At 36.7% G+C, this 19050-nt stretch overlaps 1 protein-coding gene across 14 annotated transcripts in view; it reads right to left on the reverse strand.

The window, feature by feature from the left end:
* Positions 1-19050, reverse strand: part of METTL8 (methyltransferase like 8) — an 89554-nt gene that overhangs the window by 39924 nt on the left and 30580 nt on the right. For 10 of the 14 annotated variants that reach the window (XM_038584814.1, XM_038584816.1, XM_038584820.1 and 7 more), the window contains 2 exons: positions 17624-17682; positions 11507-11655 (listed from right to left, as the gene is read on the reverse strand). The exons of 1 other annotated variant lie outside the window; for it this stretch is intronic. In XM_038584814.1, coding sequence (XP_038440742.1) covers positions 11507-11655; positions 17624-17656 — 182 coding nt within the window. In that variant the 5' untranslated portion in view covers positions 17657-17682. Of the gene's footprint in view, positions 1-11506; positions 11656-17623; positions 17683-19050 lie in introns of those variants that run through there. 3 more of the 14 variants (XM_038584823.1, XM_038584829.1, XM_038584825.1) reach the window with 2 other exon arrangements.

Raw genomic sequence — 19050 nt, forward strand, 5'->3', positions numbered from 1 at the left:
ATAAAAGTACTTTCAGGGTTTTCAAAAATTTGAATGAAAAAGGGTTCTAAGACCAAAATTTGGAACTATTTTTCTAGGATAATATGTAAAAATGATGTAAAATCTTACATCATAGTTAAAAACGTAGTAGAGAAAATAAAAGAACAAATGAGACCAAAAAATTGAAAGATAACTTGATTATATTAATTTACAACACTTATGAGGATTGAATGTTATCTCAATTTCTTTTTCCTTTTTCTTTTCTTTTTTAAAGAGAGCAAGGGAGGGATAGAGGGAGGGGAGGAGAGAGACTTGTAAGCAGGCTGCATGTCCAGCACAGAGCCCCACATAGGGCTCAATCTCATGACCCTGACATCATGACCTGAGCTGAAATCAAGAGTCAGATACTTAACTGGCTGAGCTACCTAGGCCCTTATTCTCTTTTTCTTTTTTGATATTATTTTAATAGATATAAAAAGGCATGTTACTCTTTAATTTGTACCTCTTTTACAGTTGTCTATTTCCCCAAATGTTCAGTGTACTTCCTCCTAGATCAACTTTCCATGTCTACTGTCCATTTATCCATATAGCAAAAGGTTTTAATGTTTTTCTAACAATAACAAATATTCTATATGTTAACTTTGATATAGGGTAGTGAAAAATCAGTTAACTTTTGTGTTTCTCAATTTTCGTATTAGTAAAATAAGAGTTATAATTCTCAAAATGGTATATAATTAAGTACTTTGAAATTATAATTATCCTCTTTCTTCAAACCTAAAATACAATTATTTTCTGTACCATTAAGAAGGAAAAACCACTCCAATTAGATACATGATAAGATGTATCATGATTTCAGACATGCTAATCAGTGAAACAAATGTGAGCCTCAGATGAATGAAACACAGTTGTTATAGGTATATCAGCTAATAATTTAACTAATTTCGATTAAATCTTTTCTACTATTGACATTCACTTATACTTATGACTCCTTATGACTTATGACTCCTACTTTTCTTTTCAGCTCTCATAAACATTTCCATGGACTATTTTCATTAGTGTATCAGTTTCTTACTTAGGAATGACTTATAAAAGATACACAAAAAGAAACAATGCCTTCTCACTTCTGCATACATTGGAATAGAGATCACAGCAGCTGGAAGAAACCAATACCCACTTCCCTCATTAAACATTTATTGAGAACCTATACCTTTCAGGCACTGAGCTGTGAACTGGAGACATAAAGATGAAGAGATTTTGGCAAAACTCAAAATTGTTAATGAGAAGAGAAGTCGTAATCAGTTATTAAAGAATAAAGAATTTATCAGGTACATAGCAAGATGGGAATGGGTACATAGAAGGCATTCTTTTAAAAATTCAAACAATACTAATGCATATAAAATATAAAGTTTAGTCTCTCATTCTCATGCCCATTTCTGAGATAAATACTTATCGGCATGATGTAAACATTTCCAGGCTTTTCTCTATATGCATATAAAAACAAAGATTTGTATACACATGTAGCACATGTACAAGAGTTCCTTAATAAAAATGAGACATACTATTTTTCTGCAACTTGCTCCTTTTGTTTAATGACATATCCTAGCCATCTCTTGATATCAATATACATGGATCTCTCTTATTTTTATTAACTGGTACATTATTTTCCAATGTATGGATATAACCATATTTTTCATTATTTTATTGAGGTATAAATGACACACAGTAAACTGCACATATTTAAAGTGCACAATCTGATAAGTTCTGACATATGGAAACACTCATGAAACTATCACTACAATCAAGATAATGAATATATCCCATCATACTCAAAAGTTTCCATGTGTGGCTTTATAATTTCTCCTTTCCAGGCTTTCCTTTCTTTCTTTTCTTAAAAAAGATTTTACTTATTTACTTCACAAAGAAAGAGAAAGCATGCATGTGCACAAGCAGGGGGAGCAGTAGGAAGAGGGAGAGGGAGAAGCAGGCTTCCCAATGAGCAGAGAGCCTGACACAACATGGGGCTTGATTCCAGGCCCCTAGGATCATGACCTGAACCAAAGGCAGACACTTAACCAACTGAGCCACCCAGGCATTTCTGGTCCTCCCTTTCCTTCCTTTTTTTCTTTTCTTTTCTTTTTTTTTTTTTTTTTTTAAGATTTTATTTATTAACGAGAGACATAGAGAGTGAGGGAGAGAGGCGCAGAGACACAGGCAGAGGGAGAACAGGCTCCATGCAGGGAGCCTGATGTGGGACTCGATCCTGGGTCTCCAGGATCAGGCCCTGGGCTGAAGGCGGTGCTAAACCACCGAGCCACCCAGGCTGCCCCTTTCTTATCACCATTCTCCAACTCCCCTGACATCCACTGGTCAGCATGCTTTCTGTTTCTATATATTAGTTTACATTTTCTACTATAGTACTAAGAGCATAATATATACTCTTTATTTTTAGTTTTACTCAGCATAATTATTGTTTTTTTTTTTAAAGATTGATTGATTGATTGATTTATGATAGAGAGAGGCAGAGACACAGGTAGAGGGAGAAGCAGGCTCCATGCAGGGAGCCTGACGTGGGACTCGATCCTGGGTCTCCAGGATCACACCCTGGGCTGAAGGCAGCACTAAACCGCTGAGCCACCAGGGCTGCCCTATGTTTAATTTTTTAAGAAACTACTAAGCTATTTTCCAAAATGGTTATACCATTTTATATTCCCACCAGTAGTGTACAAAACTTCCAGTTCATCTACATCCTCTCCAACACTCGGTACAGTATTTTGAATTTCAGCTATTATGATGTTTGTAGTAGTAGTTCATTGTGACTTTAATTTGTACTTCCCTAATGACTAATGTGGTTGATCATCTTTTCATGTGCTTATTATCCATGTATCCTCTTTGGCGAAGTGTCTGTTCAAATATTTTGCCTATTTTTGTTGGGTTATTTGTTTATTGAATTTTGAGAACTTTTTATATATTTTCATTATGAATCCTTGTTTACTAAATTTGTGAGCTTTTTATATATTCTCATGAGTCTTATATTAACAATAAAAATGAGCAAATTATTGATACATGCAACAATACAGATAAATCTTAAAATAATCTTAGTGAAAGAGGCCTGACAAAAAAGAGCATACATATTGTGATTCCCTTTCTTTACACAAAATATTAGAAAATGCAACTAATCTATAATGCATGCGATATTCTTTATCCTTCCTTCTTTCTTTCCATTTCTATTTTTCTACAGATAAATTTCCTTGACATCCAACCTCACTTAGAGATCCATTTATCTTTCTCTGTAAACTCCAGTTTGAAGTCTTAGTATTATATATTTTCTCCACTTTCCTATATTTTTTGAAAGATTTTATTTATTTATTTGCGAGAGAGCATGTGCTCGACAGAGAAAGCATGAGTAGAGGGAAAGGCAGAGGGACAAGCAGACTCCCCACTGGGTGGGTGCCCCATGCAGGCCTATCCCAGGACCCTGAGATCATGACCTGAGCTGAAGTCAGATGCTTAACCGACTAAGCCACACGGGCACTCTTCCACTTTCCCATATTCTGAGGTAACAGAGGTGGGAAAGAAAGGGGAGACTCTACTGGGTAGTGGACAGCCTTTATGAAGGTGTGAATCTGCTTTCTCTTTTCTTTCCTTCCTCCTTCCCTCCCTTTCTCTCTTTGAGATTCATTAAGTCCTATATTTATCTAATTAAGATGTGTCCTATTCCTAAGGAGGTTTCTCTTGGGCTTGGGATAGTGCTCTCAATTCAGTATGGAACCCTGGAAAATAGTGAACCTCAGGATTTCTCTTGCTCTGCTGAGACCTTAAATTCTGTGACCATAGGCAAAGCCATTTATTTTCAAGGGTTCTTTTTCAACCTTTGCCAGGGCTACTAATGAGTATGAGTAATGATCTGTCTGCCGACCTTCTTTTCGTGGTACTACTTCTGAGAGATGAAGGTGAGGTTAGGAGCCACTCTGAGCCACATGAATCTATAGTTTCTTTCCTTGACCACTAATTCTCCATGTTTATGGACTTTTGTGGTTGCTATTGGTATAGTTCTTGCTAGCTTTTATTACTTGTTATTCATTTTGTTGGAGGAGGAACACTTTTTTTCAGATTCATCCCATCTTCTTTATCTGGAGAATTCAGGCTTCTTAGTGAAATGGGCTGGAGTTCCTTTAGAGCAGTAATCATTTCCTCTCTTAAGTCCTCCACAGAACTTAACCTAGTGATGGGTACATGTCAATATACAAAAAAGGGCTGGAGATAAAAGATATCACTTCATGTTCTATAATGGTCAACTCTAAGTATTCTGAATAACAGAGCCTGATTAGCGTTCCTAAAATACTTCTGTCACACCATTCACCTGCTTTCTTTCTTTTTTTTAAAATATTTTATTTATTTATTCATGAGAGACACAGATATATAGAGAGAGGCAGAGACACAGACAAAGGAGAAGCAGGCTCCATGCAGGAAGCCTGATGTGGGACTCAATCCCGGGTCCTCAGGATCATGCCCTGGGCCAAACGCAGGCACCAAACCACTGAGCTACCCAGGGATCCCCTCACCTGCATTCAAAATGTGAAACTTCCCTTTTCAATTGGGCTGGTCCATTTGCTTACTTTGGAATACATTTCATGTATTCTCAAATGCTCATGCTACCTCTTGTCTAGAACAAATAGTCTTCACTATTCAAATCCTCCTCATCCTTCATCCTTTTTTGGGGGGGTGGGGGTGGGAGAGATGAGACAGTTTGAGAAATAAGCTTTGGACAGCTTCCTAATCAGAATGGAGCTTAAGGGTCCACTCTTTGGGAGAAAGGCCATTATGGAGGATAAGGCCACCAAGTAAGGAGGGAACAGCATGGGAGCTGGTACCAGGAGTGCCTGTGCTCAGCAGGTACTGGCAGAGCCTGGAGTGATGAATGGAGCATCCACCTTAAATCCTACCTACTCCATGAAATTTTACTAACTTTTCTTACATCCTCATCTTAGGAATCCTTCCTATTCTGAAGCTCATTCCTGTGGTCCTCACCTCCTTCACTGTATGACCTCACATACTCTATACTACTTATTTATTCATTGATACATCATTCATTGATATATCTCAATTCTCCAAATAATAATAGCAAGAACACTTATTTCAGTGAACACTTACTAAGAGTTCTAAACATTTATTGCCTTTACTACTCACAATACACATGAAGGAACTTGCTCAAGTTCACATAGCTGGGAAGAGGTAGAGTCAGGATTTACATTCAGATTATTTGGATTCTGATGCCTATACTTACCCATTATATTAACTCTCAGTCTAATAGTAAACTTCTAATGGATATGAATTGGATCTTATATTGATTCACTTATACAAACACACATATTGGGTGTGTTTATATAGGGAATATAGCTATGAAACAGATATAAACTAAGAAGACTAATGCATCACACAATCTAATAATGACAATAAAACAGATACATAAGTAATTTAAGTACATGTTAGAAAATGATAATAATATGACAGCTAATTCTTCTGTGTTATTTACTATGTGCACACATTTTACATTGTATATATTAATTTAATCCTTACAATAGCCTTTTGAGGTAGATAGTACTATTATTATTCCATTTTTAAAATGTAGAAACCAAGGCACAGAGTAACTTTCCAAGTTTAGACCACTAGTCAGTCTGTGCTCTCAATATCTAGATGACCTCTCATGACAAATGTTATAATGGAGACAAAGAAAATACTTACCAACTGTATTAAAGAACTATATGAAACAGAGTAAGAGGAACCAAATAATACATATATAAGGAAAATTCAGACCATATAATAAGAAAGATATCTTGATAACTAAACTCTGTTAGAATTCTGTAAACAGTCTAGTATTTAAATGGGTTATATAGGGCAGCTCAGGTTGCTCAGCGGTTTAGCGTCGCCTTCAGCCCAGGGTGTGATCCTGGAGATCTGGGATCGAGTCCCGCGTCAGGCTCCCTGCATGGAGCCTGCTTCTCCCTCTGCCTCTCTCATGAATAAATAAATAAATAAAATCTTTAAAAAAAATGGGTTATATAATAGGAAGTCATGTTGTAGCATATAGGTCCTATCTTGGATCTACAGAGAATGGTTTAGCTCAGTATTTTTAAACTAAAGGTCATGATCCTTTTAGTGAGTCATGAAATCAACTTCATTAATCTAACCAACACTTAAAATGAGAAAGAAACAAATGGAGTAGAATAGAACAAATGGAAACTACTAATGAATGTCTCACATGGTAAAACCACACAAGAAACTTTTGTTCCTGTTTTATATATATATGCATATATGTACATGTACTGGTCCATAACGTAAACTGTACTTCTTACTGTGGATCATACTAAAAAGCTTGAAAACCACTGGCCTAGGTGATTTAGTCACAGAGATATATACATGTGCTTATTGCTTCCTTATAAATTTCAGGGATCTCCTGAAAAATTCCTACACACTTAAACTAGGAATGATATGAAATAAGGAACAAGGGCAGCCCTGGTGGCTCAGTGTTTAACACCTGCCTTTGCCCCAGGGTGTGATCCTGGAGACCCAGGGTCGAGTCCTGCGTTGGGTTCCCTTCACGGAGCCTGTTTCTCCCTCTGCCTCCCTCTCTCTGTGTCTCTTGTGAATAGATAAATAAAATCTTAAAAAAAAAAAAAAAAAGAAATAAGGAACGATTTTTCCAAGTAACTGTAGTTGCTCAATATAGACAGATCTCTGGGCCATGTCTCAAAAGCACTGTGAACATAGTTTCATGTCAGTGCCCCCCCAAATGAAAAATTGTGCTAAGTATAGTTAAAAGTCTTTAAGCAGAATGTAAAATGTTTCCGTCACTGTGGAAAACAGCTTAGCAGTCCCTCAGAAGGTTAACACAGTATTATCATATGATCCTGAAATTCCATTCCAAGGAATGAACTGAAAACAAAGACTTAAAAAAGTACATGTACATGCATGTTCACAGCAGCTCTACTTACAAGAGCCAAAAGGTGGATATAGCCCAAATGTCTGGCAGTGGATGAATGGATAAACCAGTTATGGTATATACATATATACATATATGCCATAACTGGTATATACATATGATGGGATATTATTCAGTCATAAATAGAAATGAAGTACTGACACATGCTACAATATGGATGAACCTCTAAGACATTAAGCTAAGTGAAATAGCCAGACACAAAAGGTCACATATTGTATGATCCCTTTTATATCAAATATCCAGAAGAGGTGAATCCATGGAGCTAGAACACCAACTAGTGATTGCCAGGGGCTGGGGAACTGTAGCATGAAGATAAACTGCTTAATGCATAGGGGACTTTACTTGGGGATTGATGGAAAGATTTTGGAATGAGATATAGGTACTAGTTGCACAAAATCATGAATGTAACTAATGCCACTGAAATGTTCACTTTAAAATAGTTACTTTTATGTTATGTGAAATTCACTAAATTATTTTAATTTTAATTTTTTTTAAAGACTTTATTTATTCATGAGAGACAGAGAGAGAGAGAGAAAGAGAGAGAGAGGCAGAGAGAGGCAGAGACACAGGCAGAAGGAGAAACAGGCTCCATGCAGGGAGCCCAACATGGGACTCAACCCCAGGTCTCCAGGATCACACCCTGGGCTGAAGGCAGCACTAAACCGCTGAGCCACCTGGGCTGCCCAACTAAATTATTTTTTAAAAAGACTAGGGCGATGTAAATACCACTCACACAAATATACAGAATCTGGAGGGTAATTCTTTCTCAGGATATTAGAAACTGAATAAAAACAGGTAACTTTTTTCCTCAAAAAAATATTTTAAAAAGAGGGTCATATATAAATAGTACTAACTACACTAGAAGCTAAATGGAAAAATAAATTGTAGACAATTCTACATCTCTGAGAGAAAATTGACAGGTATAATAGTTTTCTAGAAACACCTTTTATTTATTTATTTATTAAAGATTTTATTTATTTATTCATGAGAGAAAGAGAGAGAGAGAGAGAGACATGGGCAGAGGGAGAAGCAGGTTCCATGCAGGGAGCCTGATGTGGGACTTGATCCCAGGTCTCCATGATCACACCCTGGGCCAAAGGCAGGTAGGTGCTAAACAGCTGAGCCACCAGGGAGCCCCTAGAAACACCTTTTATTTATGTATTTATGTATTTATGTATTTATTTAAATATTTTTTTATTTATTCATGAGAGACAGACACAGAGAGAGAGAGAGAGGCAGAGACACAGGCAGAGGGAGAAGCAGGCTCCATGCAGGGAGCCTGACGAGGGACTCGATCCCGGGTCTCCAGGATCAGGCCCTGGGCTGAAGGCAGGCGCTAAACCGCTGAGCCACCCGGGCTGCCCCTAGAAACACCTTTTAAAAGTCAAAATTCAGCAAGAGAAGAAACACTATTCTTAAATACAAGGGACCAAATAAGGAAGTCAGAACTTTTGAACAGAACTTGGACTTGAAGGCAGGGGAAAGTCACCCAGTCTTCTGGTTTTCAGTTTAATTTACAAATCTTCTCTTTAAGAAAAAACAACACCCCCCCCCCAAAAAAAAAACAACAAAGCAACAAAACAACAGGTACATGAGGAGATGATAGGAAGCAAATACTTTCCTCTTCATTTGGAGAAAATGATTTTTATTATTATGAATCTGCTTTTGGAGAGAGTTCACTATAAGTATCCTGGCACAGGCTGTATAACCTTTAAGAGGAATAGGTAAGGCTGTGGAGGAGGACTTTGATTTGATTCAAACTTTGATTGTTTCAAACTTTGATCAAAAGAACCCTAAATATCCATGAGGCTGCTACAGTGAGGGGCATTGGTTGGGGGTGGGGAGGATGGGAGGTGGAGCTGTTGATGCCCCCAGGCCTCTATACCTACACTTCATTAAGACCAGGTTTTTTTTTTTTTTTTAATTTTTTTTTTTTATTTATTTATGATAGTCACACACACAGAGAGAGAGGCAGAGACACAGGCAGAGGGAGAAGCAGGCTCCATGCACCAGGAGCCCGACGTGGGACTTGATTCCGGGTCTCCAGGATCTGCCCTGGGCCAAAGGCAGGCGCCAAACCGCTGCGCCACCCAGGGATCCCAAGACCAGGTTTGTTTTTACCTTTTAAATATTGGGATTCCATGTTAGGACTTCACTTGGGAAAAAATTTTGCTGCTAAAGAAGAAGTCTGAAAACCACTGAACTAGATCAAAGATTCCTAAACCTGGCTGCTCAACAGAATTACTAAAAGAGCTTTTTCAAATTACAAATTCCTGGGCCATACCTCTAGACCTAGTGAAATAATAACTCCCCAAGGGATTCTTCTGCAGCAGCCCAAAGTGAGCCCACAGTGCCTTCGGGGCATTGACCCAGAGGACCCTTGCTTTCCTGAGAGCCTAGACAAAATAGAAAGTAAATGGGTAGGCAGGAACCTTGAACAAAAGAGCTGGTGGTAGCAGCCAGAAAAAGAACAGACAGCTAACTCACTAGACTCTAATGAAGAATTAAAAAATGGTAAATGAAGAGCTTGCCTAGGACCAGAAGTTCCTGTGGAGGTTTAATTGCCTGGCAATGATCTCACAGCCTACTCCTAACTGTCCATATTGATGATGGCAGGCAAAGTGGTCTAAATCAGCAACAGTCTGAGAAAGTATAATGTCACCCATAGATGTAATTTAAAATTTTCTAGTAGCCATGTTTAAAAAAGCTAAATTAAATTTTAATAATATATTTTAATTCAATATATCCAAAATAATATCAACATGCAGTTCAGTATAAAAATTGCTGATATATGTTACCTTTCCTTTTTTGTACTTTTTTTTTCTTCAGCTAAGACAGAAGAGATGATTTATTGTACATGTGTTACATTCAGCCACAAATGAAAACAGATTTATTCCTGAAAGTCACAGGTCCAGGGCAAAAGACCAAAAGGGACTGTTCTGGTAAAAGCAAGGTGGGTATCTCAAAGGTGGTCCCTGAGATCAGATGGTGATGGATGTTCTAGAACATAGGTATGCAATCCAACAATTTGTACCAGCATCCCTGGCCTCTGGCTTTCCTTATTTCTGCTCCTGTGGCTCCCATGGGTACACAAGCTAGTGGTTTACTTGGACCTTTGCCTCATCTTTCTTCTTTTACATTTCAGCCTGCATGTTTGCTTCTTCCTCTACTTGGCTCTCATGGTACAGAGGTTTCCAAGAAGGTGGTGATAAGGTTGAGAGTGCCTGTACTAAGTCTTCAAAATGTTATAGCACATTTCAATTCAGACTAATCAGGTTTCAAGTGCTCAATAACCACATCTGGCTAGTGGCCACATATTGTATAATATGGAATGAATTAATCAGTTTCCATTAGTCACTTAGGATCAAAACTTCATACCCAAATGCTTCCTTTTCCTTTATTCTACAAAAGCATCAAGATCTATTTATTTTTCTTTCAAAATCTCTCTCTCGGCACTTTCCTGCTTCTAGTTCTACCTGCTGATCTGTCTAGTTGGTATACTGTTAACCCAATACATGCACAGTACTTAATAGCCCATGTATAATGTTATTTCTCTTCAGTGGCTCTGTAATGCCTTCCACTTCAGCTGTGAATTCAAGAATTCACACAACCTTGCCCCCACCCCCACAACTGGCCTATATCATTCCAACTTTATCATTTACAAATCTCCTCAAAGAGTCTTTATTTCAAGTAAACTATCCTGTTCATAGCCTTTTGCATACGCCTTACACTTCTGTTTTATGACTTTCTACCCACCAAGAATGCCCTTAACTCCAGCTTTGACTCTCCAAGTCATTACTTCACAAATATTTATGTGTCAGGCACTGTACCATGTACTGGAGACAGAATTTCTCCATTTAAAGAATTTTTCCTTCATATATCAGTTATATGTCAATAAAGCTGAAATTGAAAAAAGAAAAAAAAAAAAAAAACCTTCCAGTGCCAAAACACAAGTGGTTTTGCACTGTTGAGTTGCTCTTACAAGATATATAGAATATATGCCTTTTAAGAACACATTGGGCCCTTACAGCTTGCTGCCATGTATTGTTAATCATCATTTTTTTCCCTGTAAATAGCTATCTTTCCAAATAGAAGATGGATTTCCTGAAAGCACAGACTAGGGTCACACGAGTATGTTTTTCTTGGTCTTAGTAAGCAGTGGATACTGAATACACATTTGCTGATGGACAAGTACTTGTAAAAAGTGGAAGGGTCTGCAGGGCAGGAGGAAGGATCTACCTAAAAAGAGCCTCCCTTCCCACAATATGCTGGCAAGTCAGGACCAGAGGTGAGCAGGGATGGTCTGCAAGAACCCCAAAGCTGAGGAAAGCACCTGGGAAATGTCATTTTTCCAATTCTATTTGCAAAGAAATTCAGAATTAGCAATACTAGGATCAGTTGCCCTGCCTTTTGGATCTCAGTAATACTGATCAACTTTAAAAGTCCTTTCTTGGCACAAAATGAAAATAATACCACTGTTAATGTTTGTCATACATTTATAACATCAGATGTCAAAAGATAACTCACCACATGTTGTGTTCAAAAACTTTGGCTGGGTCAGTTAAAATCCTTGACCCCAGAGGGACTACTGGGTGATTACCACTTTGGTATCTATGTGGCACCTTTCTTAGACAGGAAACAGAATTTCTCCAAATCACATTCATCCTAAACAGTACCTGGAAAGTTACAAGTGATTAATTAATCAGTATGGATTACACAGTGTATTATTTATCTAATAGCCAAAAACTGGTCCAAAAGGTTTGCAAATTCTGCAAATGTCCTGAGAAAAGACATGAAAACCAAACATTTTTAAATAAAAGGTAAGCATGATAGCTTCTGTCCTGAAGTATTTTCAGGCTAAGAGAAGGAAAATGAATATTTAGAGTGTATACCACTGGCTGACATTCTTCATAAGTCATAGCCTTGACCAACTTTGCTTTGTTTGGTATTTGTTCATTTAATTTCTAGCACACAGCCAAAGTATGTCAGCCCAGAATCTGAATTTTGTGTATTAAAAGGCTTTTTAAAAGTGATTTTATTATTTTGATTTGGGAATTTTAAGTGAACATATTTCTTGGGAATATTTCATGACCACTCAACCAAAAGCCCAAGTACAGTAGTAGCAGAATAAGAAAACACACCTATTAAATCTCCTTCTCTAGGCTAAGCTGAAAAATATGAAATTTAGTCAAATAATAAGTAAATGCTGAAGTAAGATATGATCCCAGCAATTCTCAATTCTTTTATTTAATTAATTAATTTATTTTAAAGGTTTTATTTATTTATTCATGAGAGAGAGAGAGAGAGAGAGAGAGAGAGAGAGAGTAGCAGGCTCCAAGCAGGGAGCCTGACATGGGACTCGATCCCGGGTCTCCAGGATCATGCCTTGGGCACTAAACTGCTGAGCCACCTGGGCTGCCCCCAGCAATTCTAATAACCATGTATACATATATTTGTAAGAATAGTTAGTAACACATGTGTAAAATAGATTTCCCTGTACAAAATATCTACAATCTTAGCTCAAGAGGAGAATCATCAGTTGGTCCATCCCTAATTCTGGAAGAACAACTTAAACATTTAAAGAGTATATTACTTTAATTATATATTGACAAATATGTTGGCTTACAATCCTTATGGAAAAGTATCAAAAAGAAGCTCTGAAGAGTTTACTTTTTCTAATAAAAATCCATCGTACAACTACTCAGCATTTCATCCCCATTGTTGTTCATCATAACATTCAGCCTAATGCTGTAAGCTGCCAGGTAGAAACAGATGTTAAAAGGTATGTATACATAATGCACATTAGAGACTATCTAGGTACTATTTTCTGTAAAAATGACGTGTATTGTACATCCTTTATCAACTTACTGAAAGGCAATGGACTTTAAGGCTGTGATTTCCAAAACAAACTGCAGAATGTCAAAAACATCTTATTGTGCTTTTAAACGTAAAATTCAAGATTTTTCTTTTGGAGGAAAAAAAAGGCCTAGTTATACACTAAAAAGGCCATAATGGTTCCATTCAAATGTGACTAACAGTGATGAGAAACAAAACACTGAATAGCTAGTGCAGATCTCCTGTTTCTTGTTTGTTTTTCCTGCTCTGCTAAATGCAAGCTCTTTGGTGGAGGCAAATGAGATTAAATGCTCTGCCTACTACTACCTTTCCTCTGATATGCCTTTGTTCTTTTTTCCTGCTTGTGTTCCATGGAAGACTAACAAAACCCTACCTGTACAATTATTTTTAGAGCTCTCTTTCTGCAATGAATATTATTCATAAAATCTGTATGCTGAAGAGCAGAAACTGATTATACCTAGAAAGAGACAATTCATGCTCAAAAGTATAAAATGATGTAAATGTTTTCCACCCAGGAAAGCCAAGTCAAAACAAAATTTTAATCTTCAAATAATCATGTGATACTTTATCTATACAGAGAAGAGGAAGACAGGGAAAAAGAAGATATGAGTTTCTCTCACCATAAACAATCAAGATTCTCCACAGGCAGCTGTTTAGGCAGCTGTTTTTCTAATTAACTCCAAAAACACCTTACCTCATTTTTAAATTATCCGTAACAGTCACAAACAGCCTTGCATTGTTCTTTGTCTTTTTTGTTATACAAATGACACATTTATATAACAAATACATTATAGAAAAACACATAATAAAGTTATATAAATGTCTTCTCAACTAAATTGGCGCTTCTAAGCACCAAGTTGCTTGTGAATTAATTGTTTGATTGATAATACAAAAATGATACTCATCTAACATAAATTTAATGAGAAGGAAACTACTTCATATTTTTCAGGGTAGCTCCTAAGATCCTTACAGTGTAGAAGGAAGTGACAGAAGAGTGTGACAGGATGCAGGCGGTAATCCAGTTACACTGATTACAATTTAAAGGTGTATGCTTTATGTTATGACTATCATGTTAGCTTAATGTCTACAAGGTTATGGCTCAATTTTGTGATGGGAAAAGAAGAGATAGGCAGGGTCAACCCCAAATAGAATTCTGGTAAAGAAAGTTGATTTCTGCCACAGATATTATTTGATAATATTTGCCATAAGTTACTATTTGCATAATGAAACTGTATAAATAAGTAGTTTTTTTATTTGAAATAAAGAAGTATTGCTAAAAATATTCCATTCACCCAGAAGAAGACAGAAAAGGAAGCACAGAGAAACTAAAAATGAACAGGACAGTTAGAAAACAAATACTAGGATGGCATATTTAAACCCAACTATATAAGTAATTACATTAAATGTAAATGGAGTCGAATTAAAAGACACAGACTGTCAATTTATATGAAAAAGCAAGACCTAGTCATATACTGTCTATAAGAGAAGCACTTTAAAACAAAGAGATATGAAACAAATGCAGCATGAGAAAACTGATGGAGCTATATTAATAGTGTTAAAAACAAAACCACAGGCCCAAAACGGTGTTGCTTAGGTTAAGACCCCAAGTCAGTAGAACACGATTTAATATCTAACCTAACTGCAGTTTTAACCCCCCAGGAATGTAACCTTTAACCAGTCAACATGAGAATTTCCTGGTTTGCACTAGGGACTGACCTTTCAGTTCCTCTTAAGGAGGGCAACCTTGCCTAAAACAATGGATTCTTTGCTAATAATTTTCTTTTTTCCACTCCCTCTTTACCTTTAAAAAACTTTTCCTTTCTGTAGCCCCTTGGAGCTCTTCTCTACTCGCTTGACGGGATGCTGCCCAATTTGTGAATTAGTTAACAAAGCCAACTAGATCTTTAAACTTTGAGGCAGCCCCGGTGGCGCAGCGGTTTGGCTCCGCCTGCAGCCCAGGGCGTGATCCTGGAGACCCTGGATTGAGTCCCATGTCAGGCCCTCTGTATGATGCCTGCTTCTCCCTCTGCCTGTGTCTCTGCCTCTCTCTCTCTCTCTCTGTCTCTATAAACAAATAAAATCTTAAAAAAAAAACTTTAAAAATTAAAAAAAAAAAAATTTACTCAGTTGGGGCAGCCCCAGTAGCTCAACAGTTTAGCGCTGCCTTCAGCCCAGGGCCTGATCCTGGAGACCCGGGATCGAGTCCCATGTCAGGCTCCCTGCATGTGTCCCTCTGTCTGTGTCTCTGCCTCTCTCTCTCTCTCTCTCTCTCTCTCTGTGTCTCTCGTGAATAAATAAATAAAATCTTAAAAAAATAAATGAATAAAAATAAAGTGCTTCTCTTTAAAAAAAAATTAAAGTGCTTCTCCTATAGGAGCATAATGTTGGCTCTTGCTTTTTTATCTAAACTTTAATAGTATCTAGAAAGTTCCTAAATATTTAGAAATCAAGCAAAACACTTCTAAATAATCTATAAGTCAGATTTATATGAGTTAGTAAATCTTAAGGTAAATTAGAAAATATGTTGAACTAAGTAACAATGAAATCTTAAACTATCAAAATTTATGGGAAGCAGCTAGAACAATGTTTAGAGGAAACTGATAGATTTAAATGTTTCTTTCAGAAAAGAAGAAAGATCTCAAATCAATGATCCAGTTTCAATCTTAAGAAGCTAGAAAAATAGGGGCACCTGGGTGGCTCAGTCGGTTAAGTGTCTGCCTTTGGCTCAGGTCATGATCCCAGGGTCCTAGTATCAAGCCCTGCTTTGGGCTCCCTGCTCAGAGGGGAACCTGCTTCTCCCCCTCCTCTCTGCTTATGCTCTCTCACTATCTCTGTTGTTATCTCTGTCTCTTTCTCCCAAATAAATAACATCTTAAGAAGAAAAGAAGCTAGGAAAATTGTAAATGGAATGCAAAGTAAGTAGAAAGAAGGAAATAACAGAAACTAAAGGCAGAAATAAATGAAATAGAAAATGGACAAAACAGGGAAAATCAAAGCCAAAGCTGATTCTCTGAAAAGATTAATAAAACTAATAAGCCTCTGGCAAGACTGGTATCAAATACTCGTGTTTCAGAAAAAACAAATTTCTAATAACAGGAAAAAAAGAGGAGACATCACCACAGACCCTACAGACATTGAAAAGCTAATAAGGAGGTATTGTGAAAAATTTTATTTCATTTATTAGAAGGGATAAATGCCATCAAAACCACAATTTACCAATAATTACTCATGAAAACAGCACAAGAAAAAAATTCAAATAGTCCTAAATTTATTAAATAAGTTAAACTTGTAATTAAAAGCAAAACAGACATCATATCCATTAGGATGGCTACTATTTAAAAAAAAATGTATTGGTGAGGATGTAGAAAAATTAGAACCATTGTGCATTGCTGGATGAAATGTAAAATGGTGCAGGTGCTGTGGAAAACAGTCTGACAATTCCCCAAAATAGTAAACATGGAATTACCATGCAATTCAGCAATTCTTCTTCTAGATATATATCCAAAATAAGTAAAAGGAGGGACATGAAGAGATATTTGTATACCATGTTTACAGCAACATTATTCACAATCGACAAAAGGTGGAAGCAACCTGAATGTCCACTAAAAGATAAGTAAACAAAATGACATATACGTAATATGGAATATTATTCAGCCTTTAAAAAGAGGGGAATTTTGACACATGCTACAACGTGGATGAGCCTTGAAGACATTATGCTAAGTGAAATAAGCCAATCATAAAAGGAGAAATATTGTATCATTCTTCCTGTATGAAGTTCCTAGAGTAGTCACAAATTCATAGAGGCAGAAAATAGAATGGTGGTAGGCTGCCAGGAAAGGAGAATGGGAAGTTAAATGTTTAATGGGTACAGAGCTTTAGTTGGGGAAAATGAAAAAGCTCTAGAGATGGATAGTTGTGATATTTATTTAAAAATGTGAATATACTTAATGTCACTGAACTATATACTTGAAAAAGGCTAAAATGGTAAATTTTATGTATATTTCACAATAAAAATAAAATAAATTAAAAAAACCTGCCTACAAAGAAAACTGCAAGCCCCAATGGCTTCACTAGTGAATATCAAACACTTAAGGAAGAAGTAACACCCATCTTACAGAAAACAGAGAAGAGAACACTTATCATTTTGTTTCATGAGGCCAACATAACCCAGATAAGTAGTAAAATTGTATGATGTAAAGGTAATGAATATTGACCAGATGGTCACAATGCAGTTTTTCCTCACAGGCTTCTCATTATAGTTTCAAGTTAACAAGTGTTTGTCAGAAATAAAACTGGAGGATATCTAAAAGGGAGAAACCTAGGTAAGAGTCTTCTAGGCATGTTTTAGTGTGCTTTAATTGCTAAGGCTGATATTTAGTTCGAGTTCCTTCAGTTCAAAGCAGAGAAAAATGAAGGTAACAAAAAATCTCCACAAATCCTTATTTGGTATTTGGAAAGTTTTTATTTACTGTTGGAAGCACCCAAAGAGTTTTGTGGTCCTCATCCTTCATCTAACTTAGCTCAGACTAATTCTACCATTTCAAATTCCAGTCCATACAATCAAATGGTATTTCTTTCTTTTTTTTTTTTTTTTTAAGATTTTATTTATTTATTCATGAGAGACACAGAGAGAGAGGCAGAGACACAGGCAGAGGGAGAGGCAGGTTCCATGCAGGGAGCCTGATGCGGGACTTGATCCTGGGTCTCCAGGATCACACCCTGGGCTGCAGGCGGCACTAAACCACTGCGCCACCAGGGCTGCCCTCAAATGGTATTTCTTTTACTTACTTTGCTTATAGCTTCCCAACTGCAGCTCATCATCCTATAGTGGTTCTTCTTATCAAGTCCTGTCAAGGTCAAAATGAAACAGAATGAGCATGACTTTAGGGCAATGGCCCTCTGAGATTTCAATGCCATGACTCGGTCATGAATAATTAATTAGCTACAAAAAATCACAAAGGAAGAGATTCAGAAAGGAACTGAAGCTCATACAAATATCTGAGTGACAGAATTTCATTATCAATAACATTTACTATATTTATTAATTCTAAGTATACAGAAGTATGCCATGAAATACAGACAGATTTCCTACTAGCTTAGATATAGCTATTTTAGAATGTGAAAAAAAAGGGCAAATATACATAATGAGTCAGGTTCCACATACAGTATGACAAGCTGAGGAGAAGATGGTTTTAATACTACTTTTCTGGGCTCATCATTACCACCACATTGTGCAAAAGAAGCAGCCCTTGGTATAGGAGGTTGCCTTATGAGGAAGAGATCTCTGTTGTATCTTCAAATTTTGGCTAGATGCTTTGCTTTCTACTAAAATGGATTATCTTTTCACAATGATTCACCTATCTGTCCTACCATACCAACAAACTATACCATGTTCTACCAGAATACGTACAAGGATATTTCACATTACAAATATGAAAAAATGTTTAAGTAACTACAAATCTAATTTTTGCAGGATAATAGTTTTAAGTATATTTTAAATAAAAAGGATAATTTCAGTTGAAGGAAATACTTCATACTAAATTTTGAAAACTGAAAAAGTCTTTAAAGAAGAAAAAGCCCAATCCCAATTTATCTTTCATATAAATCTCAACTAACAAAGAAGTCAAGTATTAGCCATGTGTGAGGCCCCATTTTTTTTTTTTCTTCATTTCAGGGTGAGGACAAAGGGAAAGGGAGAAGAGAATCCTAAGTCGGCTCCATGCCCAGCACAGAGCACCACATGGGGCTCTATGTCACAACCCTGAATTCATGACCTGAGCTGAAATCAAGAGTCAGACGCTTAAATGACTGCACCACCCAGGTGCTCCTGTGAGGCCCTATTCTAAGCACTTTACAAGTATTATCTTTTTTTTTTTTTTTTTTAGTATTATCTTATTTAATCTTGATTTCCCTGTAAAGGGGTACTAATTTTATACCCACATTACAGAGGAAAAATCCATACAGGCTGACATAAACTAACATGCTTAAGGTCACTCAACCCACAACTGATGATACTTTAATTTGAACCCAATCAGTCTACCTGGAGAGTTCACACTCTACCTTTTTTCTTTAGCTTTCTTTTTACATCTTTGTTATTCACATACATACAATTCATCCATTTGCCTTCCATTTTTGTACACCATACATACAAGAAAGCTCATAGCACTGATTCTCTAGTCTTGGCTGAAGTTGCTAATTTGCTGTAACTGATTTAA

This window comes from Canis lupus, chromosome 36 (assembly GCF_011100685.1).
Source record: "Canis lupus familiaris isolate Mischka breed German Shepherd chromosome 36, alternate assembly UU_Cfam_GSD_1.0, whole genome shotgun sequence".
Lineage (NCBI taxonomy): Eukaryota > Metazoa > Chordata > Mammalia > Carnivora > Canidae > Canis > Canis lupus.